This window comes from Agelaius phoeniceus, chromosome 22 (assembly GCF_051311805.1).
Source record: "Agelaius phoeniceus isolate bAgePho1 chromosome 22, bAgePho1.hap1, whole genome shotgun sequence".
Classification (NCBI taxonomy): domain Eukaryota; kingdom Metazoa; phylum Chordata; class Aves; order Passeriformes; family Icteridae; genus Agelaius; species Agelaius phoeniceus.
The window spans coordinates 707,149-734,676 of NC_135286.1; the positions used below are offsets into that span (position 1 = coordinate 707,149).

At 62.8% G+C, this 27,528-nt stretch overlaps 5 protein-coding genes across 6 annotated transcripts; 1 reads left to right on the forward strand and 4 right to left on the reverse strand.

Annotated features, from left to right (window-relative positions):
- Positions 1-831: 831 nt before the first annotated feature.
- CNKSR1 (connector enhancer of kinase suppressor of Ras 1) lies at positions 832-7,807 on the reverse strand. Its single transcript, XM_054648411.2, has 21 exons — positions 7,756-7,807; positions 7,326-7,483; positions 6,884-7,074; positions 6,726-6,810; positions 6,557-6,598; positions 6,181-6,480; positions 6,050-6,109; positions 5,659-5,727; positions 5,292-5,411; positions 5,044-5,129; positions 4,278-4,411; positions 4,057-4,199; positions 3,866-3,896; positions 3,299-3,471; positions 3,146-3,219; positions 2,881-2,952; positions 2,715-2,788; positions 2,492-2,556; positions 2,324-2,414; positions 1,395-1,579; positions 832-1,313 (listed from the first exon to the last, which is right to left on the reverse strand). Exons 1-21 carry the CDS (start codon positions 7,805-7,807, stop codon positions 1,122-1,124), a joined length of 2,397 nt encoding a protein of 798 aa, XP_054504386.2. The 3' UTR covers positions 832-1,121.
- A 2,586-nt stretch (positions 7,808-10,393) lies between these two features.
- On the reverse strand, positions 10,394-11,676 carry ZNF593 (zinc finger protein 593). The gene is made up of 3 exons (XM_054648286.2): positions 11,433-11,676; positions 10,964-11,026; positions 10,394-10,870 (listed from the first exon to the last, which is right to left on the reverse strand). Exons 1-3 carry the CDS (start codon positions 11,627-11,629, stop codon positions 10,729-10,731), a joined length of 402 nt encoding a protein of 133 aa, XP_054504261.2. The 5' UTR covers positions 11,630-11,676; the 3' UTR covers positions 10,394-10,728.
- A 453-nt stretch (positions 11,677-12,129) lies between these two features.
- Positions 12,130-13,177, forward strand: C22H1orf232 (chromosome 22 C1orf232 homolog). The gene is made up of 4 exons (XM_054648507.2): positions 12,130-12,372; positions 12,469-12,555; positions 12,637-12,734; positions 12,919-13,177. Exons 1-4 carry the CDS (start codon positions 12,286-12,288, stop codon positions 13,175-13,177), a joined length of 531 nt encoding a protein of 176 aa, XP_054504482.2. The 5' UTR covers positions 12,130-12,285.
- Positions 13,178-13,450: 273 nt separating this feature from the next.
- Positions 13,451-16,022, reverse strand: FAM110D (family with sequence similarity 110 member D). The gene is made up of 2 exons (XM_054648404.2): positions 15,708-16,022; positions 13,451-15,047 (listed from the first exon to the last, which is right to left on the reverse strand). The coding sequence occupies exon 2, from the start codon at positions 14,873-14,875 to the stop codon at positions 13,910-13,912; it is 966 nt and encodes a 321-aa protein (XP_054504379.2). The 5' UTR covers positions 14,876-15,047; positions 15,708-16,022; the 3' UTR covers positions 13,451-13,909.
- A 2,637-nt stretch (positions 16,023-18,659) lies between these two features.
- PDIK1L (PDLIM1 interacting kinase 1 like) lies at positions 18,660-27,037 on the reverse strand. Of its 2 annotated transcripts, none has more exons than XM_054648088.2 (3): positions 26,922-27,037; positions 24,621-26,002; positions 18,660-21,653 (listed from the first exon to the last, which is right to left on the reverse strand). In XM_054648088.2, exons 2-3 carry the CDS (start codon positions 24,903-24,905, stop codon positions 20,922-20,924), a joined length of 1,017 nt encoding a protein of 338 aa, XP_054504063.1. In that variant the 5' UTR covers positions 24,906-26,002; positions 26,922-27,037; the 3' UTR covers positions 18,660-20,921. The 2 variants fall into 2 exon arrangements, with proteins under 2 accessions (XP_054504063.1, XP_077045552.1); XM_077189437.1 differs by having other exon boundaries at positions 24,621-24,922; positions 26,922-27,001.
- Between the last annotated feature and the right edge of the window lie 491 nt (positions 27,038-27,528).

The following is a 27,528-nucleotide window of genomic DNA, read 5'->3' on the forward strand; positions in this document are numbered from 1 at the left end:
TTCTGACGGGATGGAGACCCCGGTCCGTAAGGGTCGGCTGGGGAGGGGCAGATCCTGAGGAGCCCCCGGTGGGTCTGGGGGCTCAGCACCTGATTTAGAGGCGGCGGGGAGGGGGTGTGGGTCCTGTGCGCCCGGTCCCGGAGGGGCGGTCACGAGGAGCGGAGAGACCGGTCCCGGACGGGCGGGAGGGTCCAGGGTGCGGAGCCGGTGTGGCAGCGGCGCTGCCGGTGCCCGGTGTCGGTGCCAGTACCGTGTGGGTGCGGCTCAGGGCCGGTGCCGGTACCGATACCGGGCTCTGTCTCTCACCTGCCACCGCCGCCGCTCCCGCCACCTCCGCGCGCCGCGACCGTTACCTCCGCCGGGAGGGGCGTGGCACAGTGCAGGGGGCGTGGCTTCACTGCGTATCAACCAATCGAATATTCTGACCCCGCCCCTAACGGTGCCTCATTGGTATGTCTGAACGCTGTCCCCGCCCCCGCCGCGAAGGGCTCTGGCGGGGGAAGAGTGGGTGCGGGCGGCACCCGTAGGGCGAGTGCTGGGGGCTCAGCCCGGGGAAATGGAAATGGAGGATCCGGGGCGCCTCTGGATCGCCTGCCAGGAGAGCGACAGGACGAGAGGAAACCGCCTCAGGCTGCAGCAGGGGCGGGTGAGGTTGGACGTCAGGAGGCATTTCTCCATGGAAAAGGTGGTCAGGCACTGGCACAGCCTGCCCGGGGCAGAGGTTGAGTCACCATGCCTGGGAGTGTTCAAAAACATGCGGATATGGCGCTTGGTTTAGTGGTGAACGCGGCAATGCCAGGTTTACAGCTGGACGCGATGATCTCGGAGGTCTCTTCCAGCCTATACAATGCCATGATTTGATGGTTTCAGCGCCAAGAAAAACCACGGCAGGACCAGGCCCTGTCCACACGTTTATTTACAGCAGAAGAGCCCATGGCTGGGCCGGCTGGCAGCGCCACAGCGGGCGCTCAAAATCCCCTCCTTGCCGAGCTGCAGGCAAGGAAAAATTAAGACTGTCACTTAAAATTAAGGAATTAGATGGATCCTCTGGGGGCTGAGCCTTCCAGAACGTGTTCAGACCCACCGTGCTGGGCACCGAGCCAGGGCAGGGCCGCTGGGTGTCAGGGCTCAGCCGCCTCTCCCTGGGGGCTGTGCTGCCCTCCAGCATCGCCCTGGCCCTGCTGCCCTGCCCAGCCCTCCCGCAGCTCCTGGTACAGCTCCTGGTGCTCCTCCTTCCAGCGCCTGAAGGTGTCCGAGGTGAGCGCCGCCTCTCCCAGCAGCTGCTCCAGCGCCTGCAGCTCCGCCAGCTTCGCCTGCCCGGAGCGACACCGCACGTTTTGGGGGGCCAGCCGTGGGCAGGGGGCTTGGGGGGCTCGGGGGGCTCGGGGCCGCACCTTGAGCGTGCTCTGCAGGGCCCGCACGGCGTGCACCCGCTCGTTGATGTGCGGGTTCCTGTTGCGCCGCAGGAAGGACTTTCGGCACTGCTCCTGTGTCAGGACCCGCCGCTGCCCCGTCAGGGACACCCCGCCCTGCCGCAGGCACCGCGCCAGGCTCGCCAGGTCCTCCTCCCCGCCGGGCTCTGCGCAGGACAGGGCAATGCAGCAGGAGGGCAGCGCCCGCACCCCGCGGTGCCCCGGAGGAGTGGGGTCGTGGAGTGGTTTGGCTCGGAAGGGACCTTAAAGATCATCTTGTTCCATACTGCCATGGCAGGGACACCTCAAACTGTCCCAAGGTGCTCCGAGCTCCATCCAGCCTGGCCTTGGGCGCTGCCAAGGGTCCAGGGCACCCTGTGCCAGGGCCTGCCCACTCACACAGGGAAGATTGTCCTTCTAAACCAATCTAAACCAATTCCTGAACCAATCTAAACCAGCTCCTCCTAAACCAATCTAAACCAGCTCCTTCTGAACCAATCTAAACCAGCTCCTCCTAAACCAATCTAAACCAACTCCTAAACCAATCCAAACCAGCTCATCCTAAACCAATCCAAACCAGCTCATCCTAAACCAATCCAAACCAACTGCTTCTGAACCAATCTAAACCAGCTCCTTCTGAACCAATCTAAACCAACTCCTTCTAAACCAATCCAAACCAACTCCTTCTAAACAAACCTAAACCTAACATTTTTATTTTAAATCCATCCCCCTTTGCCCTGCCACTCTGTGCCCTCATAAAAAAATCCCTCTCCATCTTTCCTGCAGGCTCCTTCATCCTGAGATGGTTCACGGCCAAACACACCCCAGCTGGAGTTCCCCCAGCACACCCAGAAGGGAGGGAAGGAGGGACACAAGGTGACAGGGGATCAGATGTCCCCCCCTGCACCTACCCAAGGGGGAGCAGGGCCGGGGGCTGCCCTGGGGGCTGCTGCCTGGGGAGAGTTGTGCCTTCTCCTGGGTGTTCTGCAGCCTCTTCCTTGCCTGGGGGAGAGATGGGCAGCAGGTGACACAAGGAACTCTGTCCCTCTGTCCCCAGGGTGTCCCCCAGGGCCACTCACCGAGTCAGATCCGTGCCTGGGGGCCTCATCGTCGGGGTCCTCAGCTTCTGTCTCGCTGTAGCAGTCTGGAGGCCACGGGAGCAGACAGAAATCCCCTCCCAGGGCTGAGAATCACCCCAGCCACCCCTCGGGGAGCATTTGTCACATCCCGCCGCATCCTCCAAGTGCCCCTACCCCATGGGGACCCCCTCCCACCGACCCCAGCCCAGGGTGGCCTCCTCACCTTCCTCCTTGTCTGGGACTGCCTGCTGGGCCAGTGTGTGCTTTGTCTTGGCTGTCACCAGGTGACTGACCCACCTGGGGAGGGACAGCAGGGCCAGCAGGGCCAGGGGGCTCCTGGCCAGCCCGGGGCACTGGGGCCAGTGCTGGCCCTTGGCTCTGTTACTCACATGCTCAGGTCAGCCAGGGTTTCAGCAGCAAACACAAAGGGTTTGTACGTCTGGTGGCACAGCTGGAACACGCTGGGGACAGGGGGGTGGCTGCTGTGCTGCTGTGGGGACACAGGGGAGCCCCCAGCCCAGCTACAGTCCCAGATAACCCCAGGAACACAGTGCAGGCCTTGCTCGGAGTGTGGGGACCTCAGCAGCCCCGTGGGGACCCCAATGGCCCCGTGGGGACACGCAGGTGGTTCCCAGCAGGGCACACCCCACTCACTATTTCTTCTTCTGCTCCCTGGTGCTCTCCAGGTTGTAGGTGGCCACATTGATGAGTCCTGCAGCCCTCTCATCCTGCGGGGACAGGGAGAGCCCTGTGGGCACCGCCCCAGGAGGTGCCAGCTGCCCAGGGCCACCCCGTGCCCCCACTCACGTTGGGGTGGCTGTACCAGTAGAGCGTGTGGCCCTTGAGCACCACCCAGCAGCGCTTCCACTTCTGGGCCATGAATCCCACGTGCTCCTTCTTCTTGAGGAGCCACCCGTCACAATCCGCCCGGCCCAGGTCCCGGCACGACACCCGCCGGCGGCTCAGCCGGGTGGCCACGCCTGCACCAGGGCCCGGGGTCAGGGCAGGGGGAGCAGAGACCCCCGGGCAGGGCAGGGGGAGCAGAGACCCCAGGACAGGGCAGGACAGGGGGAGCAGAGACCCCCGGGCAGGGCAGAGCAGGGGGAGCAGAGACCCCAGGACAGGACAGAGCAGGGGGAGCAGAGACCCCCGGGCAGGGCAGGGGGAGCAGAGACCCCAGGACAGGGCAGGACAGGGGGAGCAGAGACCCCCGGGCAGGGCAGGGGGAGCAGAGACCCCAGGACAGGGCAGAGCAGGGCAGGGGGAGCAGAGACCCCAGGGCAGGGAGAGCAGGGGGAGCAGAGCCCCCCAGGACAGCCCCCAGCCCCACCAGCCCAGCCTGGCAGGGCTCTGCTCACCTTTAGCTCTGCTCACCTTTAGGTCTCCGTCCCGTGCTGGGGCTGCCCTGGGTGGGGAGACAGGGGAGATTTTAGTGACAGTGCAGGGCAGTGTTTGCTGACCCCCCCCAGCAGCAGCACCGCAGCCATAGGGACCCCCGCAGGGACCCCAATTCACACACCCACAGCAGGGGCTCAAGGGGAACCCCTGAGACCCCCAGCTCTCACCTCTGCAGGGCCGGGCTCTGCTGCCCCTGCTGCCCTGGGGCTCCGCTCTGTGCCAGAGAGTTCAGGGACAGCAGGGGTGCCCAGGGGGGTGTCCAGGGGGGTGCCCAGGGCGCTGCCACTGTCCCACAGCTCCTCTGCAGCGCCTGTGAACAGCGAGCGGGGCTGCAGCCTCGTGTCCCGGGGGAGCTGCTCCATCCCCGGCCACCCCCGCTCCATCCTACCCTGCCCAGCCGGGCCCGGCAGCTCCTCCACAGCTGCCCCGGGCAGCCTCAGATCCCGCTCGGCCTCTTCCTGCTCCTCGTCAGTGACGGGGTCCGGGACAGACTCTGCTCCCGAGTCCAAGTCGGCCGCGACGCTGGGAGGAAAAGGGGACCCCTGAGCCCCAGAGCTCCGGGGGCGCCGCCGGGGTCCCTGATCCACCTCGGGCTGGGGCACCCACGGCGCTGCCTGCCCGGGAAGGGGCTGGAGGGGGCGCGGTGGCAGAGCTCCAGCTCAGCTCCAGCCCGGCTCCAGCCTGGTTCCAGCTCCAGCCCGGTTCCGGCCCGGTTCCAGCCCGTTTCCAGCCCGGTTCCGGCCCGGTTCCAGCCCCATTCCAACCCCGTTCCAGCCCGGTTCCAGCCCCATTCCAACCCGGTTCCGGCCCAGTTCCAACCCGGTTCCAGCCCCGTTCCAGCCCCGTTCCAGCGGGCTGCCCTGCCCGGCTCGGCTGCTGCCCGCGCTGTCGCTGGCTCTCCGCACGCCTTTCCATTCCGGGAGGGGAGAAGGGTCATGGCTAAATATAGTTCTAGCCCCACTGAAACGTTACCAAGTGAATGAGTTACAAACTCCCCTTTTTGTCATTCCTTAAGGCTCCTGTCAGCGTCCCGGGCTGCTCACAGGCAGCTGCTGCACTGCTGGCACCTCTCCCCCTAAAAAGGGCCCTGGCTGCACCCAAACATCTCCTTGCTGGCCAGGCTGGGGGTGTTGGGGTGTCAGGATGGGGCTCACCTGGAGCTCAAGGACACGGGGCTGCCTGGGCTCTCGCCACTCCTGGTACCAGGGGAATCTGCAGCATCCAAAAATGCTCCTGGGGGCTGTGGATGGAGCATCAGTGCCAGCCCCATCCCACCATGGAGCCCAGAGCTTTAGGAATCCCCAGGGTGATGGGAGATGCCCAGCTCTGAGCATCTCTGCCTGATTCCCAGCATAGCCCAGTGCGGCACTGGAGCTGGACTGGGAGCACTGGGATCACTCACCTGCTGCCTGGGAGAGGGGGGTGAGCCGGGCAGGTCGAGGGGGATCTTCTTCAGCACCAAAGTCACCCTGTTCCCCTTCTCCAGCAGCTTCCTCGCCAGGCTGACCGGTGTCCAACCCACCTGCAAATGCTGGGTGAGCTCTGGGCCACCACCCTGGCCCCATGGGTGCTTCATCCCCCAAACCCACCCCAGCCACCGATCCCACATCCCCCAGATCCTCCTGGCAATGGCTCCTTTGTCCCTTTCCCAGCCATGGTTCCTGCTTGTTGCTGTTCATAACTCCTGCATCCCCCACCAGAGCCCCTGAAGTCCCCGAGCCCTCCCTGCCAGGCCCAGCAGGGAGCCCTGGAGCCCTGTCCCCACTCACCACCACCTGCTCGTTGACCTGCACGATCTCATCCCCGGGCAGGATGTGGCCCCCGTGGGCAGCCAGGGCCTGGGCAGAGAGAGGGGACAGTGGGGTGCCCACTCCTGTTCCCTCCCTGCCAGGCTAATCCCACTCAGGATCTCTCCCAGCCAGGGAGAACCAGGGGGGTTAACCCTTAACCCGACTGCACAGCACACCTGGAGCTGCTGCTGGGATTGGGGTGCAGAGGGGGCTCCCCATGCCCGGGCTGTGCTCACTCGTGGGATGAGCTGCACGGGCTCAGCCACAGGCAGCCCCCCCTGCTCTGGGTCAGGGATCAGGGCCCTAATCTGGATGCCATAAAAGGGAGGGGGTGACCGAGGGGCAGGGGGGGACAGGGCCCCTCACTCACCTCTGGGGTGGTGGCAGACACGAAGTGCAGACAGGAGCTGGTGGAGGTGATCTCAAAGCCCTGGAGGCCAAGGTGGGGTTTGAGCAGGGGGTCCCGAGGCAGAGGGGGGCCCTGGGGTGCAGGGCACTCACCAGTCGGGCGCTGAGCAGTGCCTGGGGGCTCCCCAGGACATCACAGGGCGGTGTTGGGGTGTCAGGGGATCCTGGGGGGCTGCTCCATTGGCTGGGGGGCAGCGCTGGCGTGCTGGGGGATGCTGGGGGGCTCTGCCACAGGCCGAGGGGCAGTGCTGGGGTGCTGGGGGACACTGGGGGGCTGCCCTGTGGGCCGGGGAGCAGCGCCAGCCCCACGCTCTGCAGCACAGCCCTGCGGTCCAGCAGCGCCGGGGGGCTGCAGCCCACGATGCTCTCACAGATGCCCTCGATGTGCTGGCACTGGGGGTGACAGCGAGGGTGAGGGGGGCCCTGGCAGTCCCCCGGGCCTGCCACCCCCTCCTCACCCAGCACTCACAATCTGCAGGATCCCGCTGCTCCTCTGGGCCGCAGGGAGGTCCTGGGGGACAGGATGGGGGGTGAGCACCACGGGGTGGCTCCATCCCAGCTGGGGGGTCCCTGTGGGGAGCCCCCTGCACCCCATGTCCCCTCAGCAGAGCCCTGGGGTCAGGAGAGCAGGCACTCACCGCCTGCAGCGTCTCTGCCAGCTGGGCACACAGCAGGATGATGTCCCGGCTGGCAGAAAAGTCATTGAGGGTGGAGAACAGGTACCTGGGGGGAAGAGAGAGCTCAGCCCCAGAGCGGGGGCACCCAGCAGCCAGCGCTGCCCCCACCTGCCCCAGACCTGTTGAGCCAGGAGAAGAGTTCCTTGGCAGCCCCGACCAGGTCGATGACTCGGGCCAGGAGGGTGAGGGAGGGCGGCTGGGGGGCATCCCCTGCCCACAGCCCCCCCTGCACCAGGCTCTGGATGCCCTGTGCCAGCTCCTGCAGCCTCTCCGTCAGCGTCCGCAGGCTGGTGCTCGCCAGCCCTGTGTCCTGGGGGGACAGGGGGGACAGGGGGTGGACAGGCAGGGTGGCATTCGGGCTGTCACCTTCACCCAGCCCACGGTGTCCCCATGTCCTTCCCTCTGCCCAGCTCAGAACCCCTCTCCACCGAGTCAGGGTGTCCCTGTGTCCCCACTTCCATCTGCCCCCTTCCACCCAGCCCGGGGTGACCCCACATCCTCGTCCTTCAGCCCAGGGGACCCCCACGTGCCCCTGCTCCTCCCTGGGATCCCAGCACTCACCAGGTTCCGGAGCTGCTCCACGGCCTCCAGCAGCAGCTCCTGGTGTCCCACGGGCTGCACGCCCAGAGCCTCCAGGAGCCTCGGCTCCAGCCCCAGCAGCTCGGGCCCCGAGAGCCCCCAGGCCTCGAACGGGTACCCCTGCACCGCCGCGTCCAGCCCTGCACAGACCAGCCTGGCAGTGCCCCCTGGCAGTGTCCCCTGGCAGTGTCCCCAGGCCGGGTGACCCCAGGGGTGACCCCTGGCTGCTGCCAGGGTCCTCTCCATGCACCGAGCTCGCCCGGCCTCGGCCGAAAGGGTGGGAACGGCCGGACCCCACCCGGGAATGCCCCTCCGGGCAGGAGAACAGGAACGGGAAGCACCGCCACCCCCTGCCCCACGTCCCCAGGCTGGGGACACCCCACCCCAGAGCCCGAGGACAGCCGGGACTCACCTCGGAGCCAGGCGGCCGCTTGTGCGGGGCACCAGGAGCGCGGGGGCTCCATGGGGGCGGCGGGGCAGGAGCGGCGGCGGGGCAGGAACGGCGGCGGGGCAGGAACGGCGGGGCAGGAACGGCGGCGGGGCAGGAGCTGCGGGGACCGGAACGGCGGCGGGGCGGGCGCGGCTCTCACCTGCGCCGGGCGCGGTCTCACCTGCGCCGGCAGCCGCAGCCCCATTGGCGCTCCCCGGTGCCGCTCAGCGCCGGGCCCGCCTGCCCCGGACGCTGCCGTGGGGCGAGGCCGCAGTGAGTCACAGCCCGGGCGGTGACACACGGCCGCTGGAACCCCGGGAAATGGCAGCCGGTGTCACCCCCAGCCAGGGCTGAGGCCCCACAGCACTTGTCACACCAGTGGGACACCACAGGAGCCCTGTGACACCAGTGGGACCCCCCAGGAGCCCTGTGGGTGCAAAGTTAGGCCACAGAGACCCCCAGCAGAACCGGAGGGAAGCCCCTGCTTAGCCCTGGAGTTTTTGGGGTGTCACCCCCCGCCCAAGTCATACCTCACACCCCTTTACAGGTGGGGAAACTGAGGCAGCCCCGTTCCGGCCTGCAGAGGGGCTCGTCCGTGGTTAAGCCCAGCCCCTCAGCCCCCCCAGATCCGGGCTGGGCTGGGCTGGCCCCCCCGCCCGCCGTGTCCGCTCCGGGGAGCAGCGGGCGCTGATCGCGGCTGACAGCGGCTGCTCCGCGCCCTGCCCGGGGCCGCCGGCACGCACGGAGCCCCCGCCGGGACCGGGGGGTCCCAGCCCAGCCCCGCTGCTCCCACGGGCCCGGTGCCGCTCGCCATGATCATCCGCCCCCGCCGCCTGACCCCGGGCTACTTCAGACTGCTGCAGGTAAGGGGCGAGCAGGGCCGGCGGAGCCGCGGGGAGCCCCGGGTGCTGCTGCCCTCGCTGCCCACCAGGCCTGCCATGGCAGCCGTGCCCAGCTCCAGCCCGGCTCCACACTGGCGGTGACGATGCTGCCGATGGGGGCCCACAAGTGCTGCAGGGGGCACCCTAAAACCCCCCCTGAGACGGCCAGAGGGGCACAAAGCTGTTCCCATCGCCTTTACACCCCCAGTGTGATGGGGCCATTCAGGGCACAGCCCCGGGCCCGTGCGCCCGGGGCTTTGGGGTATTCTCGTGCTGCCCTGTGCCCTCTGTGTCCCCACAGATGCAGCTGGCAGCGGGACGTGAGGCTGAGCCGGGGGGGCGGCTGCTGACCCCCCTGGCCCTGCTGCTGGCGGCCGCCGGGCTCTGCCTGTCCCTCTACAGCGCCCGGAGAATGGCTGACCCTGGCAAGGCCCCCCCGGAGCCGTGACGAGGGGCTGGGGGGCCCTGGGGACGGGTCCCGGGGGTGTTGGGGCCCTGGGGACGGTCCCCGGGTGTGTTCAGGCCCTGGGGACGGTCCCCGGCGGTGCTTGCTGGGGTCCCCTCCACCCGCCCCAGCTCTGCAGCTGACCTGCGCCACATCCAGCCCTTCCCACTGCCATGGGTGCCCTGGGCATGGGGGACACGCCGGTCCCCGCCTGTCCCCACCTGTCCCCGCCTTGGGCAGCCGGGATGCAGAACGGAGAAGCCGCTCCCAGCTCCGGAGCTGCCGGCGGAGCCCGGCCCGAGCCACGGAGGGACAGCGGGATCAGAGCACCAGAGCAGAGGCTGGACGGACAGACAGAGGGACGGCAGAGCCGGGAGCTGCATCCATCCCCATCCCCCGCGGGAGCAGAGGGGGCTGGGGACCCCGGTGGTGGCCACAGAGCCCCTCTGTCCCCATGGGAACCGCAGGAATGAGGCCAGCGCCGCGTTAGATAACGGGCAGGGGGGACGGGGCGGTGACGTGACCCTGGGCAGGGACACCACATCCGTGTCCCTGGGCACATCCCCTCCCCTGTCCCTGGGCAGGCACATCCCACAGCCTCCCCAGCCCCCGCAGAGCTCTGGCTCTCCCTCCCTCCCTCCCCCGGAGCCTCGGGGACAAATCCGGGCAGGCTGCGTGGAAATAAACCCTTCCTTAGCCAGCACAGCCGTGTCACTGCTCTGTCACTGCTCTGTGTGCCCCAGCACGGCCGTGTCACTGCTCTGTCACTGCTCTGTCTGCTTTCCCAGCACGTTCCCAGTCCCCAGCTGGGCAGGAGGGATGAACTGAACGGGGACACGAACTCTGCAGGAATTCGATGGCAATTGTCAGGAATTCGGTGGCAATTGTCAGGAATTCGGTGGCATTGCCGCTCAGTGTCCCCTCAGGGGCACCGTGGCAGATGCCAGGCAGAGAGGCTGATCACCTTGCAGCCCGCCAGGAGCATGAAATCACTTGCAGGAGTTGAGTTTTTGGGGTCAGGAACCTCAAAGTGTCCTCACCAAGGGGACACCAGCGCTGCCCTCTCAAAGGCCAAACCAGCTGCAAACCCAAGTGCTCCATGCAGAGGTGACTCAAGCTCACATTCCCCACAAAAAGCTGCCAGGGCAGAGGGACTTTCACCACCCTGCCAGGCAAGAGTTCCAGGACGAGGCTCCTGGCACGGGCACCTTTGGGTAACGGGGAAGAGAACAACACTGGGGTGTCCCCTCACCCCTTGTGGGGACTGTCACCCTCACACTCAACGCTGCCACACTGTCAGTTGACAAATTTTAATGGGTGCATCACTGGAATAACCTCTGAGGCAAGGACAGAGCAGAACCTGCTCCAAAAGCAGGCAGACAAGCGTGCAGTCCCAGCAGCACTCAGAGAACAAGGAATGAATGTGTCCCTTCCTGGAGAAGGAGGACGCTCGGGGAGGGCACCCAGGCTCCTGCTGGCTCCTGCTCCTCATCAGTGCCCTGGCCAGGGGGGCTGTGGGAGGAGCAGGGTGGATTTGGCTGGCAGAGCTGGGACACGTTTTTGTCATAAAGCTGAGGACAAAGGCGTCCTTACAGAGCCACTCAGGCTCCCAGCGCCCCTTCCCTGCGCTCAGCCCGACGTCTCCATCTCGGTGACCTCCTCCAGGGGCTGGGTCTGCACCTCCACCTTCTTTGGGGGGACGTAGGAGCCCATCCCAGCAGCACACTCAGCCTCCTCCTGCGTGTACGGAGCCTCTCGCAGCTGCTTCAGCCTGGGGGCACACGGGGGGTGAGATTGCACCTGCCCACAGCTGCCCCTGCCACCCCCTCACCCCGTGGAATTTGGGTCTGCCCCCAGCCCTCACCTCTTCTTGTGCACCTTGGATCTGAAGTGCTCCTTCATGCTGTTCAGGTCCACGAAGTAACGCCTGGGGTGGGAAAGGATGGGGGTCAGGGGGACCCCGAGACTGAAGGGGGGCTGGGGGGGGTCCTGCCGAGGGGCCAGGGTCCCACCACAGCCCTGCACGGGCCTGGGGTCACCCTGAGACCAGGACAAGATGCTCCCCCAGGGGTTAGAGGGGGACAGGGACCCCCGGAACCAACCTCCGAGGGGACAGGGACCGCCAGGGTCTGAGCAGCCCCTCCAGGGGACAGGGACCCCCAGAGCCTGATCGCCCCCTCCCAGGGACTCTCCCGGGACCCCATCCCAGGAACCTCAGGGACCGGGACAACTCCCGCACCTCCCCCGGGAACCCGCGACCCCCCGGGATCCCCCCGGATACTCCCGAGCCCCGGGATCCCCCCGGTATCCCCCCGGTTCCCCGCCGCACGCACGCGCAGTGCAGGCAGTAGAACTGCGCGCAGCCGGGCAGGTCGGGGTCGATCTCCTGCCGCAGCAGCCGCGCGGCGTTCTCGGGCTTCAAGTCCACGTGGATCTCGTCCAGGTCGCGCCGGCGCCGTTTGGTCTTGAGCTGCCGGGCGAGCGAGTGCGCGCGGTGCGCCCCGGTGCGCCGCCCGTTCCGCGGCGACATGGCGGCCGCACGCCGCGATGCGCTGCACTGCGCAGGCGCGGGGCTGCGGGACACGCCCCCACAGCCGCTCGCCCCGCCCACAGATTGAGAGCGCTGTTTATGGCCGCGCCCATCCGAGTGAAGCCACGCCCAGACCCGCCAGGCCCCGCCCCCAGCCCGGTGTCCCCCGTCCCGGGACGGTCCCGGGGCGGTCCCGGCGCCCCCCCAGCTCCGCTGCCACCGTGCCCGCTCTGCCGCCGTGTCCCCCGTGCCCCCGCGCTGCCCCGGTCACCGCTGCCATGAGCGGGGCAGGGCTCAGCGTGTCCCGCCGTGTCCCGCCGCCGATCGTGTTTCCCCCGTGATCAATTATAGATGGGGACCCGCGGCGGGGGGGGCGCGGAGCTCCGGCGCCTCCTCTGCACCATGGGCGGGTGTCCCAGCCCTGGGGGTCCCAAGTGGGCGAGGGGCAGCGGGGGGCTGGGGCGGGGGGCTCGGGATGGGATTTGGGGGTGACCGGAGGAGCCGCCCCCGCGCTGCCCCCGGCTCGGCCCGGGCTCAGATTCCTTTTGTGCGGAGCAAGTGGCCGCTGAAACTTTAATGAAGCCACCGGATCGCCCGTCCGGCCCGCCCCGCTGCCCGCGGCTGCCGCCGGCTGCGGCCCTGCCGAGCCCCTCGCCATGGCCCAGGGCTTCTGGCGGCTCTACAAGGCCAAGGTGCTGCAGACCCTGGGGGCGCCGCGCCCCGACGGGGCCCTGCAGGACGAGGTACGCTGTGGGGTCCCCAAAAGGGGCCGCCCAACCTCCCTGTCCCCCCCCGCCCGCTCGCCCGCAGCCGCGCCCTCACCGGGGGCTTCATTGCAGGGAGACCCCCCCGAGCTGATGGAGACGGCCGAGCCCCCCGCGCTGCTGGAGGAGGGAGCCAGCCCCGTGTCCCAGCTGGCCCGCAAGGTGAGGAGGGGCTGGGGCAGCGGGGCGGGGGGGACACCGGCGGCCGGAGCTCCCGGTGACCCCGGCGCTGCCCCCCCGCAGGTGCAGGGGGTCGGGGCCCGCGGCTGGCGGACGCTTTCGTCCCTCTTCACCCGCGAGGACGAGCACCAGCTGCTCAGCCCGGAGCCCTGCCCGGACCAGTGAGTTACAGATCGCTGGGGGGGACCCCAGAACCCGCATCCGAGCCCCCCACACCCCATCACCTGCATCCCCCTGCCCGGCCCGCACCCGCGGGGGGACAGCGGGCACGGACGGGGCACGGTGGGCTGGGGGGAGGTCCCGGGTCCCTGCCCCGACATTTCCGTCCTCGCTCTCTCCCCCCAGCCCTCTGGCCGCCGAGCCGCCCGAGCCGCCCCACAGCGAGAAGGCCCCCGGGTTTTGGGATCTCTTCGCTACCAAGTGGCAGCAGGCGGCGGGGCCGGACAAGGCGGGGCCGCCCCCGGAGCCGGACGAGAGCCCGGGGGAGCCGCCGGGTGACGACGGCAGCGATCTGCGGGAGCCGGAGGAAGGGGCCTTCCACTGGGGCTTCCTGGCCGGCAAACTGGCCGAAATCCGCAATAAAACCGCCCCCAAGGGCAACTAGAGGAGGGTGCAGCAGCCGGACTCGCCACAAGTTATTTGCGGCCCCCATTGCAGGTGGGAAGCGCCCCACCCGTGCCCGAGGGCTCTGCCCTGGGTTTGGGTGTCACAGCTGCACCAAAGACCCCAAAATTCCCTTTTTCCCTGAGCTCTGCCTGCAACTTTCCTTCCCTCACCCCCCAACAGCCCCATTGAAGCAGCTCAGCCCCGAGGGTGGGGAAGGGGAGCTGCCCCCCAGCCCTGGGGCATCCCCGCAGCCACACACACATGCCAGGCTAGAAAACAACCCCAAACAGATTTATTGAGGGCAGCTCTGGCCCCAGCAGCGCCTGTTCTGGGGAGGAGGGGCTGAGGGGTGGGCACTGCCCACGGGAGGGGGCTCAGGCTCTGCCCACGCCCACCCTGCAGCTGGAGCAGGATTTGGGTGGTCAGTGGGGGCTGCGGGCCTGTGCCACCCTCCTGGGCTGGGGACAGGGAGAAGGTGGGGGACAGCAGCCTGCCAGCCCTGAGGCCCCGGGAATGGCCCTTCCTCACCTGCCCTCAGGTGCCCCCACCACACTCAGCCTGTGCACCTGGCAGCTCTCCCAGCCCGCAGCATCCCCACGGCACCGGGGCCAGGGGTGCCACCGGGGCCAGGGGTGCCCCCAGCCCCTGGGCCACATCCCGCGGGGGCTCGGGGCCCGGTCCGGCCAGCGGGAGCCCCGCGGGTGTCCCGGTCCCGGCCGGGCTGTCCCGCTCACACCGTGGACTCCCTGGCAGCCGCCCAGGCTCTCTGGCAGCCGTAGAGCCACTTGATGACGCGGGCGTTGCGCTCCACCACCGAGACGGCGGAGCCCGCCCGGGCGTCCGGCTCCTCCTCGCCCGGCCCCGCGTCCCCCTCGCTGCCCCCCGAGGCCCGCCCGGGCTCGGACTCGCCGGAGCCGGCCCGGGCCGAGCCGCTGTCCCAGCCCGCGGGCCCGAAGCGCTCCCGGCCCAGCAGCTCCACCAGCGCCCGGTCCAGCCCGCAGTAGTTGAAGAAGCGCTCCTGCTCCGACAGCGGCAGCGACACGCGCAGAGCCAGCGGCTCCTTCCCGGGGGTACCGGGCGGCTGCTCCGCGGGCACGGCCGGGATGCCGCCGCTGTCACCGCCGCTGTCACCGCTGCCGTCCCCTCCCGGTGTCCGCGCCTCCTCCTTCTCGGCGGGCGCCCACAGCATGGGGGTCTCGGGGCTGCGGGCGGGGGGCGAGCTGGGCGGGCTGGCCCTCAGGGGTCCCTGGAAGAGGCGCCGCACCAGCCCCGAGCCCTTGGCGTTCTCCTTGTCGCCGCCCAGGCAGTCCCGTTTCTGCCGGTAGATGATGAGCGAGTCGGGTCTGAGCAGGCGGCGGCTGCCGCTGCGGCGGGACACCGGGGACGGGGGGCACGGCAGCTCCGGGCCCAGCTCCCCGCACTGCCCCCGGGCCAGGCGGCGCCGCCCGTGCGGGGAGAGGCGCGGCGAGCCCCGCAGCGCCGGCTCCTGCCGCCGGCTGATCACCTGCTGCGACTTCACGTACTTGGCCTTGTCGGCCTCCAGGCGCTCCACGGCGCTGGCCCTGCGGCCCCCGCTGCCCCCCGGGCACTCGGGGCCCCGGTTCAGCCAGGCCAGCGGCGAACCGCGGCCCGGGGCCATGAGGCGCAGGTTGCTGGAGGCGCACACGGCGAGAGTGGGGCTGCCCAAGGGCACCATGGCCCCGGAACGGCGCTGCTGATCAGAACGGCGCTGCTGATCGCTGCCGATCGCTGCTGATCTCTGCCTATCGCTGCTGATCTCTGCCGATCGCTCTGCGCCCTGCGGAGCGGCCGGGCAGGGCTGGTGGGGCCGCTCAGGAAGCTCCTGGGGCTCCACTCGGCTCCTGGATCTGGGAGAGAGGAGAGTCAGGGTCAGCCCGAGAGTGCAGCGGTGAGGAGGAGGAGGAGGAGGAGGATGGGGCTGAAGCAGAGCTGAGGGTCCCCTCAATGCCACACGGACAGCGAGTCCTGGCAGCGCGGGCAGGAACAGCCCCGGGCAGGAAGGGAGAAGCGCCGAGCATCCGCCGGCTTCGGCCGCATCCCAGGAGCGGCTTCCAACAGGAAAAAATACCGGAGCCGGCCGCCGCCTTGTCTTCCCGAGCGGCGGAACAAAGCCGAGCGCTGCCCCGGGGCCGGGGGGTCCCCGAGCCGTGCCCCCCACAGCCGGGCTGGGAGGGAAGATTCGCCTTCCTCCGTGTGCGGAGGGCACGGAACCAGCCCTGGGGGACAGCGGGGACACGGAACCAGCCCTGGGGGACAGCAGGGACACGGGGCCGGGCCGAGCAGAGCTCACGGGAGCAAACAGCCCAGGGAGCCTCAGCCACGCAGCTCCACACGCAGCCCACGGGCTCCACACCGCACCCAGGCCGAGTACACACGGGGAAACTGAGGCACGCGGCGTGTTTGGCCCTGTGCTCCCGGGCTGGGACCCTCACCCTCCCCAGCCCAGCCCCGCGGCCCGGACCCGTGCCAGGACCCGTGCCAGGCAGGTGGGGGATGCTCTCACTCACCTGAGCCCTCGCAGGGATGCAGGGATGGGATGCAGGGATGGGATGCTCCAGTCTCACGCAGCTCCTGCGGCAAACTGAGCCCAGAGCCGGGAGCAGCCTCATATAGAGAGGATGAGGAAGAGGAAGAGCCACCCATTAACCCGTGCCAGCCCAGCCCCGCGGCAGGAGCCCACCCGTGCTGACCCTGGCCAGCATTAACCCCTCCCCTCCCGCAGCTCCAGCTCGGCTCTGCTCCTCTCCTCCCTCCGCTTCCTTACGGGAACCCCGCCGGCCTTTCGGGATCTGCAGCAGCGATTTTTGCCTCCAGTCTCTGTCCCTCTGCACAGGGCAGGTCAGGAATGGGGCAGGGAAGCCACGTCCACTCCAGCAGCTCCTCCTTCTACACCCAGGGTGTGGGGGCAGCTCAGGAGCTGGAGCCCACCTCAGTCCCCTCCCCAGGATCCCACCCAGGTGGGGAGGAGGAGGAAAGGTCCTGGCGGTGAAAGGGTCAAAGCCAGCCCCGAGCCGGCCGTTCCTGCCTCTTCCCCCCGGGAAGGGCTGTAAATCGCAGGAAGCCACAATGGGCTGGAGCTGGCCCAGGGGTTATTTTTACCACTGCCCTCTTCCCTTCCCGAGGGCCGAGTGCTCCCACAGGGACAATCCCGGCCCCCTCCATGCCCAGCTCCAGCCCGGGGGGCTGCGAACGTGGCACTGGAGCAGAGGGCAAGGAAGGAGCCGCTGCCCCCCGGGCTGGGCTCCCGGGCCCTCGGAGAGGAGCCCGAGCCCCCTGCACCCCCTGGCTTGGGGCAGAGCTGGGGCGCAGCCGGGCTGATCACAGCGACCGAGGGGGCTCAGGGCGACAAAGCCCCGGCACGAGGGGGGCTCTGTCCCGAGCTCTCCGTCCCCAGCCCAGTTCCTTCCTGAGGAGCTGCCGGGAACGGCGCCTGGGGCTGTGCCCGGCACCTTCCCGGCCGATGACAGCGGGGCAGGAAGGGGCTGGGGCCAGGACTCCTGTGCGGGAAAACGGGGGCTGAGATGGAACCTGGGCAGGGTGAGAGGGGCCAGGCCTTGTTTGAGCTCCGCAGGCTGGAAAAAAGCCCCAGTGACAGCGAGGAAGGGACAGACCAGCTCTGTAATAAACCTGGAGAGCAGCACGGCAGGCAGCGCTCGGTGCGGCTGAACTGCAGCAAATGCGGTGGAGGACAGGGAACAGGATCGGGCCAAGGGATGGAGAAAGCCTCGGCAGCTCTGGGATCTGCCCCTGGATCCCTCCGGGGAAAGGCGAACGCCACGGGCGTGGGAGGCTCGTCCGACGAGTTTAAAAACCTCCAGGGTTCAAAGGGGCACGAATAAACCTGAGAGCAGCGCCCCAGCCGAGCGTGCCGGGGCAGGGCGGGACGGGAGCGCCCCCGGGGCTGCTCCAACCCCAAAAGGCTCCAAAGCCACGGCAGGGCAGGGCTGGGACAGGGCCAGGACAGGGCCAGGACAGGGCCAGGAGGAGATCCCGGGGCTGCTCCAACCCCAAAAGGCTCCAAAGCCGCGGCAGGGCAGGGCTGGGACACAGGGACAGGACAGGGCCAGGACAGGGCCAGGAGGAGATCCCGGGGCTGAGGGAACCAGCCCAGGGTCAGGATGGAGGCCTGAGCCCAGCACTGCTGCAAAGGGTTTTAGGTTTTTAGGTTTTATCTGGTTCCATCCCCAACCTGAGGGTGAAGGAGCCTCTGGAACGAACAAGATCAGCCCGGGCTCAGCTCCTCTTCCAGCAGTGGTCACTTGACACCTCCCTGCTCCTAAAAATGGGGTTTCAGATTTCTCCAAACCCTTCCAGAGCTCCTGGGCAGCACCTGCAGCAGCTCAGGCACTCGGGGTGGTTTGTGGCATCCCAGGCACATCCCTGTGCCCTTACCGGGCTGCAGCACAGAGATTTCCTTGGCTGCCCCTGGCAGCAGCACCCAGCCCACTGAGGCTGGTGTGTGAATGTCCTCACTGGCTGCCCTGGGCCAGTCCCTTCTGTCCCCAAAGCACCTGGAGGGACCCAAACCAGGAGCCAGGGATGTCCCAGGGGCTGTGAGAAAGGGGAGAGCCCCAAAACCCCGGGCTGGTTGTGCCCCAAGGAGGGGAGAAGCTGAGCAAGCTCCCGAGAGCTCTGCCTCACCCACACAGCCCCAGGGAAGCTCTGGTTGGACCAAAACAAACCAAAACCGAGCTCTGGTTGGACCAAAACAAAGCAAAAGCACCAACACAGCAAGTTCCAGCCCTGGGAACAGGGAGGGGCAGGCTGGGGCCCGAACCTCTGGGGCTGGGCTCTCCCAGCCCAATGAGCTTTAATTATATCTCATTTCTGCACCAGGGCATTTCCCTGCAGGCTTCCCCGCCCTCCCGAGGGGCTAAATATATTTGAAGTACAGCATATATGTATAATATATATACATATATGTGTGTGTATATATAATGTGTATATATATATATATAATCTCAGGTTTACTTTCTTCATTTTGTGGGGAAGGAATTCAGCTTGTGTCTCTATTTAAAATCACCACTCTTAAAACCAACCCAAAAGTGGGACTTTTTCCTTTACTACAGGTCTTTAACCCCCCCAAAAAAACGAATCTAAGCCCAAACTGCACTGGCCCAAGCACAAGGCTCCAGCCAGGTGGGCATGTGCCCATTCCAGGTGGGAATTCCTGGCACAGGAACCCACGGGGCACAGGGCTGGGTTTCCTGTGGGTGTAAGAAATTCCAAGAGAAACCCAACTCACGGCATTTCCAGTCCGCAGGTCCCTCTGTCCAGAGCGCTGCTAATTAAATCATGCAAATGAGGGCCACGCCTTCCTGCCATGGGTAAGTAATGACGTTTCCTCACCTCCGCTCCCAAGGCTTCTCAGGGCGTGTGGGAACAGCGGGACGCTGTCCCTGGAGGGCAGCACTGACACTGCACTCACTGAGAGCACTTCCCCATCAAGTCCTAAAACCTCATCGAAATTCAAGGTTTTATTTCAAAAACAGTCATGAACTTAATAAATTACACAATAATTTTCCTCATTATAAATTCTCCATAAAATATATTTTACAGTTTTCAAAGAAAAACATGGAAAAAAAACCAAAAATCTTTCCCAAGTGCTGAAAAGTGTCTTGACTTCACGTCAGGCTGGTGAACGGCCCCGCAGCTGCTACAACAACTTGATTTATTTTCTCAAAACAAAAGACCTCAGACAACAAAAATCAAAGAGAACACAGAGCTCGAGGACTACCAGTGTCACCCAACGGCGAGGATAAGCACCATGAGAGGGATTTCAGGTACCCCCAACCTATAAAGTGGCAATCAGTGCAAAGAAACACTTTGGGAGTCAAAAACCCCAAAACTTCCCTGTGCCAGCCCCTGATTTCTGCCCTGCAGGCAGTGGAGCCTGCAGAGGGGACCCAGGTGATTCACAGAGCACCTCAGAGGGGAGCAGTGCTAATTCTGGTTCTGTTATTCTGTTATTCTGGCTGGGTAAGGGAGGGGGATGCTCACCCCTTTGTTTTTAAAAAGCTCCCAAGTTTAACGTGAATTACAAACCCCCTTTTCTCACCCTGCTGAGATGTGGGAACTGGGAGGCAGAGTTGGCACAAGCAAAGTGTGTTTGTCTGAGGATCACTCCCTAAAAGGATGAAGTGAAAGGAAATAACAAGAGTTACAAACTAAGGCCAGCTGGGGACAGCCACCAGCTCACACAGCACCAGGTAAGAGCCACCTGCGGCCTGTAAAGCCTCAGAAGTTGGGTGGAATCAGAATCCTTTGCTTTTGGAAAACCAAAAAATAACATTTTGTTTATTTGCACTCGGAAAATAAACACTGAGTGCCCAGAACTGCTGTCCCAACACCAAGAGGGAACGGATTTCAAAAAGCAAATTGTACAAGGAAATACTTACAGCCATTTCCAGGTAAGATTTGGGGGGGGGGGGGAAATCAAATTCAATTTTGTAAAGAAAACCAGCCTTTCCTGCAGCTTGAAAGGCAATGTTAAGATGCTGCTTTTTCCCAAAAGGTCAGAGTGGATGGGAGAGGCCAGCCCTGCCCCAAAGGGCTGTGCTGGGACAGAGCTGCTGCCAGCCCTGCAGTGCCAGGGCCCCAGTGGATCCTGTCCCAGCAGCAGCAGAGCTGGGCACCAGCAGCTCCCCCTGCTCCAAACCCCCTCCTCCCATCTCTGCCTGCAAATAAAGATCACTTCTTTAAAAGGAGGAAACATGAAACACAAAACCAGCTCAGGCTGCTGCCTTTCCTGTACCTGAGCTCTCTGCCAGCAGGTGTGAGCAGGGACAGAGCCACCTCCTCATCCCACTGGGTCTGGGGCAGGGCCACAGAGCAAAGGCCATGACCATTGGATTATCAGCTGGATTCAGCTGGTGGGAAAACTGCTGCCACCACGTTTAGAAGGATTTTGAGAAGGTGCTGCTGGATTCCCTCATCCACATTTCCACAAACTGAGGGCACACAACTCTGCTGTGATAAATCCTCAAGGTGCTGTGGGAGTATGGACACCAGGGCAGAGAGCGTGCTGAGAAAAGGCAGATTAATTAATTGATTAATAAAAGCCAAATCAAGTGATCAGTGAGCCAGCCCCCTGCCAGCACCTGACTGTACATTTCTCATTTGACTCCCTCAGTGACGAGCTCGTTAAGCTCTAAGTGCCAAGACCAGCCATGTTAGCACTTGGAAAGCAGCTGATCCCCTTGCATTGCTTTTTTTGTTTACAAAGTCAAGTCTTTGAAATTAGATAACAAAAATAAATAATGAAGTCATTCAGGCCTGGGGAAGAAGGAGATTTTCTCACTCACTTTCTTCACCCAGATTTCTAGCAGACCCCAATCATCCAGACCCACAGCAAATAATTTAAGTGCCACACACTCCCAGTCACTCATATACATAAATATATACACAGACTACATCACAAAGTCTCAAGATTTGCACTGCCAGCATGCAAACCTTTTTTTTTTTTTTCTTCTTTTTTTTTTTTTTTTCCATGAGAGTTCCTAATACTGCCATAGGAAACTGGAATGTGTGAGACACTCCGTGACAGAGTGCTGGAAATCAAGTAGTGTTGGCTCCTGCCACATCCCCGTGCCAGCACAGCCCGAGGAACACCCTCAGCCTCACCCGGGATTTCAGACCGCGGCCAACTCCACGTTCCTGGCGGGAATCTCCAGCGAGCGAGGGGCTGAGCACCCCCTGCAGGTGAGCCGGGGCTCGGCCCCTCACGTGTCCCAGCTGCTGTCCTTGAAGGCGATGTTCACCAGTCTCAGCTCCAGCTCGAAGGCGTCGGGCCGGTCCTGCGGGTTGGCCGCCAGCATCTCCTTGATCAGCTGCTTCATCCTGGCGTTCATGGACTTCTTCTTGACGGGGATGAGCAGCTCCATCTTGGGGTTCTCCAGCAGCGCCTCGCCCACGGGCACGATGGCCGTGCCCTGCCTGACGTAGCTGCCCAGCAGCTCCTTCTTGGTCTCGGTGTCCACGAAGGTGATCCTCTCCAGCATGGCCCAGATGATGATGCCCAGGGCGAAGATGTCGGCCTTGGCCGTGTAGTGGCCCTCCCAGACCTCGGGGGCCATGTAGAAGTCGGTGCCGCAGGCGGTGGACAGGAAGCACTTGTTGACGTTGACGGGCTCCTCGGCGCTGTGGCCCGAGGCCGAGCACACCTTGCTCAGCCCGAAATCCGCCACCTTCAGCGTGGGCTCGGCGGGCGCGCGGCCCTGCGAGATGAGGATGTTGTCGGGCTTGAGGTCGCGGTGGATGATCTGGTTCTTGTGCAGGAAGGCCAGGGCGCTGCTGAGCTGCAGCATGAAGCTGGTGTTGGTCTTGCGGCTGGGCTTGCGGGACAGCAGGTACTCGTTCATGTCGCCGCCGTCGCAGAAATCCATCACGAACCACAGGTAGTAAGCACTTCTGGGGTCAAAGGCTATTTCTCCTTTTAATGAGGTTTCCACGAGCTGCAACGAGGGGAAGAGGTGATGTGAGGACCTGGTGATGGTGGGAAGGAAAGGATTCGATGGAAAAATGCATGAAATCAGGATCCTCACAGAGAGGGGAAATTTGGGTTAGTTACACAGAAGGAACTGTTCCCTGTGGGGCTGGTGAGGGCACAGGCTGCCCACAGAAGCTGTGCCTGCCCCTGGACCCCTGCAAGTGCCCAAGGCCAGGCTGGAGCAGCCTGGGACAGCGGAAGGTGTCCCTGCCCACAGGAATGAGATGGGGTTTATAAGATCCCTTCCAACCCAGACCACTCTGTTTGACCCTCCTCTCAACAATCCAGAGAGCAAGGTACTGCAAGGGGGAAAGAAAACATGATGCAAATGTTTTTATGCAAAAGAGAAAAAAAACAAAATCACAATGTATTTGCCAGCTTCCTTATCTTCCCTCGTGTGGAGCGTATCAAGCTCCGGCTCCTGCCCAGAAGCAGAGCTCGACCCTGATAACAGAGTTTTTAAAGATACCCAGTGGCCATTGCCCTCCCATCTGTCCCAGCTGGACAGTGTCCCACCCTGACAAAGCCTGTCCCACCCACTTTGCCAACAGCTTTTCGGGATAAACAAAGTCTCACAAGTGACTCCACACTGCTGTATTTATCCAGGAGAGATTCTTAAAGCCTGCTCTCCATTCCTGACACATCCATGAATTCCAGCAAGTTCACACAGGATCCTGAACTCAGGAGAGCACTGATCTGCAGGCACAGCTGAGCACGGAACACCCTTCCCACCATCATTATCCACAGAGTATTTTCAGGAACAGCCAGTTCTTACAGCTGCTCCACACAGAAAGCAAAGCAAAACCTGCAATCATTTTACTAATCCTGTTTACACAACTGCATTTGCCTCTGCAGCTCCTCTGAGGTGGCTCTGGAAGGAAAATCCTGCAATTATTTCTGTTAGTAGTAAACCAATGGATGCTAAATCAAACTGGCTTTCAAAAATGAAGGGGTGTGTTAATATCTAGAGAGGAATTTTGAAATGCTTTTAAAAAGTGACCTTTTCAAGAGAAAAAAATGGTAGCAGTTTACAGCTATCTTCTTTAGAGAGTAAATCTATTTTAGGGCTAAAAACTGCCTTCTTTAGGGTTTGTAGTCAGGAACCGTGAGATTAAAGTATCTCAGGAGAGCAGGGAGTCTCCCCTGCCAAGAGAGCACCAACACAGAGTCACAGGAGCTGCACTTGCAGATATTGTGAGAGCCAAGACAACAAAATCCACCCCTCACATCTGTGCCAGTGGCAAAGCACAGCAGACAGTGCTGACTGAGGACTCAAACTCTACAGATTTGGTTCAGCTGGCGCTGGGAATCTGCCCAGAGCTCTTCCCCAGGCTCCTCAGCTCCGTGCCATCCTCTGGGAGAGCAGAGGGGCTCTGACTGCCCTTGGCTCAGCCCAGGCTGCTCCAGAGTGACCCTGGCAGCAGCTCAGCTCTGCCCTTTGCCCTCCCTCCTGCAGCAGCAAAACAAAATCCGTGCTGTTTGCACCTGGCAGGCCCGAGTCCCGCGCCAGCTGCACCCCAGCACCACCGTCCCAGCCAGAGCTGGGAGCTCTCCCCACCTTCAGCTCCACCCCGGCGCCTTCAAAGCTCCTCCCTGCACATCTGCCCTCCCTGGCAGCTCGGCAAACCAGGAAGGTAAGGCTCTGGCTCCTGAGCTGGCCAGTGCTGGTTTAGCCCAATCCTTCCCTGAAAACAAGGCAGGAGCAGCTCCCGGGCCACGGGGAGCTGGCACAGCCAGGGATCCTGGTTCTGGCACGGCAGGGTGGCAATGAAAACTGAAATAAGAACAGCTGACCAGGGAGGACACAGCAAACACCGAGCAGGCTGTGGCTTCCTAAACCAGGAACACTGATTTCTGCCCAGGGGTGATTTACACTTAGGGCTGCTTCTTGACAAATCATTGTCTTCCAATGTCTTTCCAGAGCTACTTATTCTTCAAACATACACATCTGCAGACTTCAAGGACACTTTCAGAGTGATATGTGTTCCCTAATTTATACTCTTTGAAGAGATTAACAGTTATTTATTAAAAAATAAAGCCAGCTCATTATGTGCTACCAATATATGCTGGTTTCTGAAAGAATTTTTTTAAGCACTGGCTTCCTATAAATCAAGACACTGATTTCCAAGGCACCCAGGATGGAATTCCTCCAAGCTCTGTCCCAGGACAGGAGTGCTCTTTAACCTGCACCTGCCAAGAGCTCCACAGCCTGCACCTCCCCTGGGCTTCACCTGCAGGGCTTCCTCAACTTATCAAAGCAGATTTGCATTAAACACAAATTCTGGGGTCTTTCAGAGCAGCACAGCTTCAAACACAAGATCCAGGTGATTGCTGAGGTTTTTTTTAAAGCTCTCTATTAAATTCTGGGTGTTAGCAATGCAGCCAATCCCCTGGCCTAGCTGAGGATGCCTCAAACCCCTCCTTCCTTCCCCCCAGCTCAGCATCACCAGTTCCTTCCACCCCATCCCCTTGGCCTCGTGTCCCTACAGACACAGGGAGGAGCTGGAGCCATGGGACTCCAGCTTCAAACCCCAGATCCAGGGGATTGCTCAGTTTGTTTCTAAAGCTCTCTATTACATTCTGGGGACAAGCAGTGCAGCCAATCCCCTGGCCTGGCTGAGCATGGCTCAAACCCCGGGGCTGCTCCACCTCCTTCCCCCCAGCTCACTGTCACTGTCACCAATTCCTTCCACCCCGTCCCCTCAGCCTCGTGTACCTGCAGACACAGGGAGGAGCTGGAGCCACGGGACTCCAGCTTCAAACCCAAGGTCCAGGTGATTGCTCAGGTTCCTTTACAAATCTCCATTACATTCTGGGGACAAGCAATGCAGCCAATCCCCTGGCCTAGCTGAGGATGCCTCAAACCCCTCCTTCCTTCCCCCCAGCTCAGCGTCACCAGTTCCTTCCACCCCGTCCCCTCGGCCTCGTGTACCTGCAGATACAGGGAGGAGCTGGAGCCATGGGCCATCTTCTGCACCATGCCATCTTTCTGCAAGATGCACTCCTCCAGGTGAATGACGTTGGGGTGCTGGCTCTTGATACTGCTAAGGGCCCAGAACTCGCGCAGAGCCAGTTCCACGTTCTCGGGAGCGTGGCACCGGATCTTTTTGACGGCCACGCGGGCACAGGTCCTCCTGACGAGCGCTTCGTACACCACACCATAACTGCCACGACCAACCTCCCGAATTAGATCGTACTTAGGCTGGCTACTCACCATCTTCAGGAGCAAAGGTTCTGGGGAAGGGGGAGAAACCCACACAGCTAAAGCTTAGGCACAGGAGCCGGGCTGTATTTCCCCCCCTAGGGGCTGGCCTGCCCAGACCCCACCGCTAACGGGGGTTCAGAACGTTCCAGAAGCTCCTCCATAAACCTGCACCTGCCTGCCAGGGACCAGGTGAGAGCGAAATTACATCTTTTTGTTACAATTTCAAATACAGCCCGGCGTGTTCAAGGTGGCAACAATTCAAACCTAGACTGGGAGGGTGCCGAGACAGGGCTATGGAGAGCGCCCCTGCTCCTCTGCCTCAGCGTCTTCCGTGAGCATCTGCAGGAATAACAGCAAGCTGGCATGCTCCCCATCCAGCCTGGAGAGCACAGCAGGTCCCGGCTGAAGGCCCTGGGTGGGCTGTAATTTTAATTAAACTGCCTTTTTCTGGAGGTGGCTGCAGGAGCAAACGTTTCTGTTATGATTGTTTAACTCAGAGAAGAGAAAGCTTCAATCGCTCCCCGTTTATCTTTTGAGGTGATTGATTTTTCACCAAGCCTCCTCTGCATGAGGAATCTACAGCTATGAAAGGTTAAAAAGGATAACTGATTGCAGAAGTTTGCGCCCAGCATCTAACTTTCACTTTTGCTCAACAGAGCAAGGACAAAAGTTAAGTTATTGCTCTGAAAGTAAAACAAGAGACACACACACACACAAAAAAAAGGAGGGAAAAAAAAAAAAAAGCCACCAAACCCTGCTGCAGATTTATGAGCCTCCCTGCACGCTGCCCTACAAGATTACAAACCAAACACCAGCACCACCTTCACACAACCAAACCAAAACGGGACACTGACTAGAGACAGCAATAAAATAAAATAAAAAAAAATAAGAGCTTGACTAGCCAAGGATCACTGGTCAAACAGAATGAAACACAAAACCAAAAGTAAAATAAATAAATAAAATCACACTGATAGATCAGAACTACAATAGCTTTAAGACAGCCAGTGATAAAGGCAATTCTCTTTATGTCAGGCAATAAGGACCACATTGAAATAGCCTGTTATTAGTAGGAAGATTTCAAGTATTTCCACTGCTTTAGGCAATATTTTCTTTTTTAGAAAAAAAATAAAAAAAAAAAAGAAAAAGAGAGAGAAAAAAGGTATCATCAGTCTCAGGCAATGCTAGAGAGATATTTTAACCTTTCAGCAAAGCTGTGTGAGGGACATTGGCAGTAAGGATTTGAACCGAGGTGTGCCGTGTGTGAGGAAGGCGGGAAGGGCCGGGGCTGCACCTGCAGCAGGGCTGGAGCTCCAGAGCAGAGCCTGAACACCGAGACCCGAGGGGCCAACAAGGGCAGGAGCTGTAAATTCCCATCGGTACCGAGACCCGAGGGGCCAACAAGGGCAGGAGCTGTAAATTCCCATCGGTACCGAGATCCATGGGCCAACAAGGGCAGGAGCTGTAAATTCCCATCGGTACCGAGATCCATGGGCCAACAAGGGCAGGAGCTGTAAATTCCCATCGGTACCGAGATCCATGGGCCAACAAGGGCAGGAGCTCCGGGGCAAACACTGCGCCGCGTTCCTCCAGCACGGGCACAGCGGGTTCCGAGCGGGCACAAACCGTCCCCTGTACCGGGAGTTGTTCCCGAGCCCCGGGGCCGCCCCCGGCCCCGCTCCGGCCCGCGGTGCTGCGGGGCCCCGGGGCCGGCCCGGCAGAGCGGACACCGGGCCGGGCAGCGCCGCCCGCCGCGTTAACGGCGGCGATTATAGAATAAATATATAGAGGATATAGAGAATTAATATAGGTAATATAAATGCACCCCTCCCGCTCGGCGCGGCCGCACCGGGCCCCCACCTGTGAAGGGAAGCACCGGCGCACCGCTCGCCCCACGGCGGGGGATGATGCCTGCCCGCTGGGCCCCTCCCGCCCAACCTGCAGCGCGGATCCCGCCCGCTCCAACCCCCGGGGGCCCGCGAGGACGAGGGGCCGGCACCGGGCCGAGCCGGGCCGGTGAAGCCGCGTTACCTCAGCGCCGCCGCCGCCGCCGCCCGGCCGCCATCTTAGGGCTGCGCTCCGCCCCCCCGCCTCTCTCAACGAGGCCACGCCCAGAGAGTCACGCCCACCGCATGGTCACGCCCACTACACGCACACCGCCCTGTGATTGGTCAGCTGAGGGGGCGGGGCGAGCGCGGTGGGTCATGTTTAATTACATGAATTAATCAATTAATTACTGAAATTTCTGTTTATTAATTAGGAGGGAATTGTTGCCTGTGAGGATGGGCAGGCCCTGGCACAGGGTGCCCAGAGCAGCTGGGGCTGCCCCTGGATCCCTGGCAGTGCCCAAGGCCAGGCTGGGCAGGCTGGGAGCAGCCCAGGACAGTTTGAGGTGTCCCTGCCATGGCAGGGTGGCACTGGATGGGCTCTGAGATCCTTCCAAAACAAACAGTTCTGGGACTCTATGGTTTACTGCTTGGCGTCCAGAAAAAATCAGTACAGCCCCTCTGGCCGTTGGTTGTGCTCTGGCTTGGTGTGACAGTGACACAAGAGCTGTCGCCCCTCTCTGTTCCCTGTTCTGTGCCATGGCTCCCTTTCCTCCTCAGGCTGCAGGGCTGGAAGTGCCCCCCATGCCCGG

Excerpts from the sequence above, each read along its gene's own strand:
- PDIK1L (XM_054648088.2), bottom strand. The coding sequence starts at position 24,905 with ATGGTGAGTAGCCAGCCTAAGTACGATCTAATTCGGGAGGTTGGTCGT. Across the intron at positions 21,654-24,620 it reads GCTCCTCCCTGTATCTGCAG|CTCGTGGAAACCTCATTAAA; the intron begins GTACACGAGGCC and ends CCCTCGTTGCAG.
- CNKSR1 (XM_054648411.2), bottom strand. The coding sequence starts at position 7,807 with ATGGAGCCCCCGCGCTCCTGGTGCCCCGCACAAGCGGCCGCCTGGCTC. Across the intron at positions 7,484-7,755 it reads AGCGGCCGCCTGGCTCCGAG|GGCTGGACGCGGCGGTGCAG; the intron begins GTGAGTCCCGGC and ends TGGTCTGTGCAG. Across the intron at positions 6,811-6,883 it reads CTCTTCTCCTGGCTCAACAG|GTACCTGTTCTCCACCCTCA; the intron begins GTCTGGGGCAGG and ends TCTTCCCCCCAG.
- ZNF593 (XM_054648286.2), bottom strand. The coding sequence starts at position 11,629 with ATGTCGCCGCGGAACGGGCGGCGCACCGGGGCGCACCGCGCGCACTCG. Across the intron at positions 11,027-11,432 it reads TTCTACTGCCTGCACTGCGC|GCGTTACTTCGTGGACCTGA; the intron begins GTGCGTGCGGCG and ends TTCCCACCCCAG. Across the intron at positions 10,871-10,963 it reads TCCAAGGTGCACAAGAAGAG|GCTGAAGCAGCTGCGAGAGG; the intron begins GTGAGGGCTGGG and ends GTGTGCCCCCAG.
- FAM110D (XM_054648404.2), bottom strand. The coding sequence starts at position 14,875 with ATGGTGCCCTTGGGCAGCCCCACTCTCGCCGTGTGCGCCTCCAGCAAC.
- C22H1orf232 (XM_054648507.2), top strand. The coding sequence starts at position 12,286 with ATGGCCCAGGGCTTCTGGCGGCTCTACAAGGCCAAGGTGCTGCAGACC. Across the intron at positions 12,373-12,468 it reads ACGGGGCCCTGCAGGACGAG|GGAGACCCCCCCGAGCTGAT; the intron begins GTACGCTGTGGG and ends GCTTCATTGCAG. Across the intron at positions 12,735-12,918 it reads CCGGAGCCCTGCCCGGACCA|CCCTCTGGCCGCCGAGCCGC; the intron begins GTGAGTTACAGA and ends CTCTCCCCCCAG.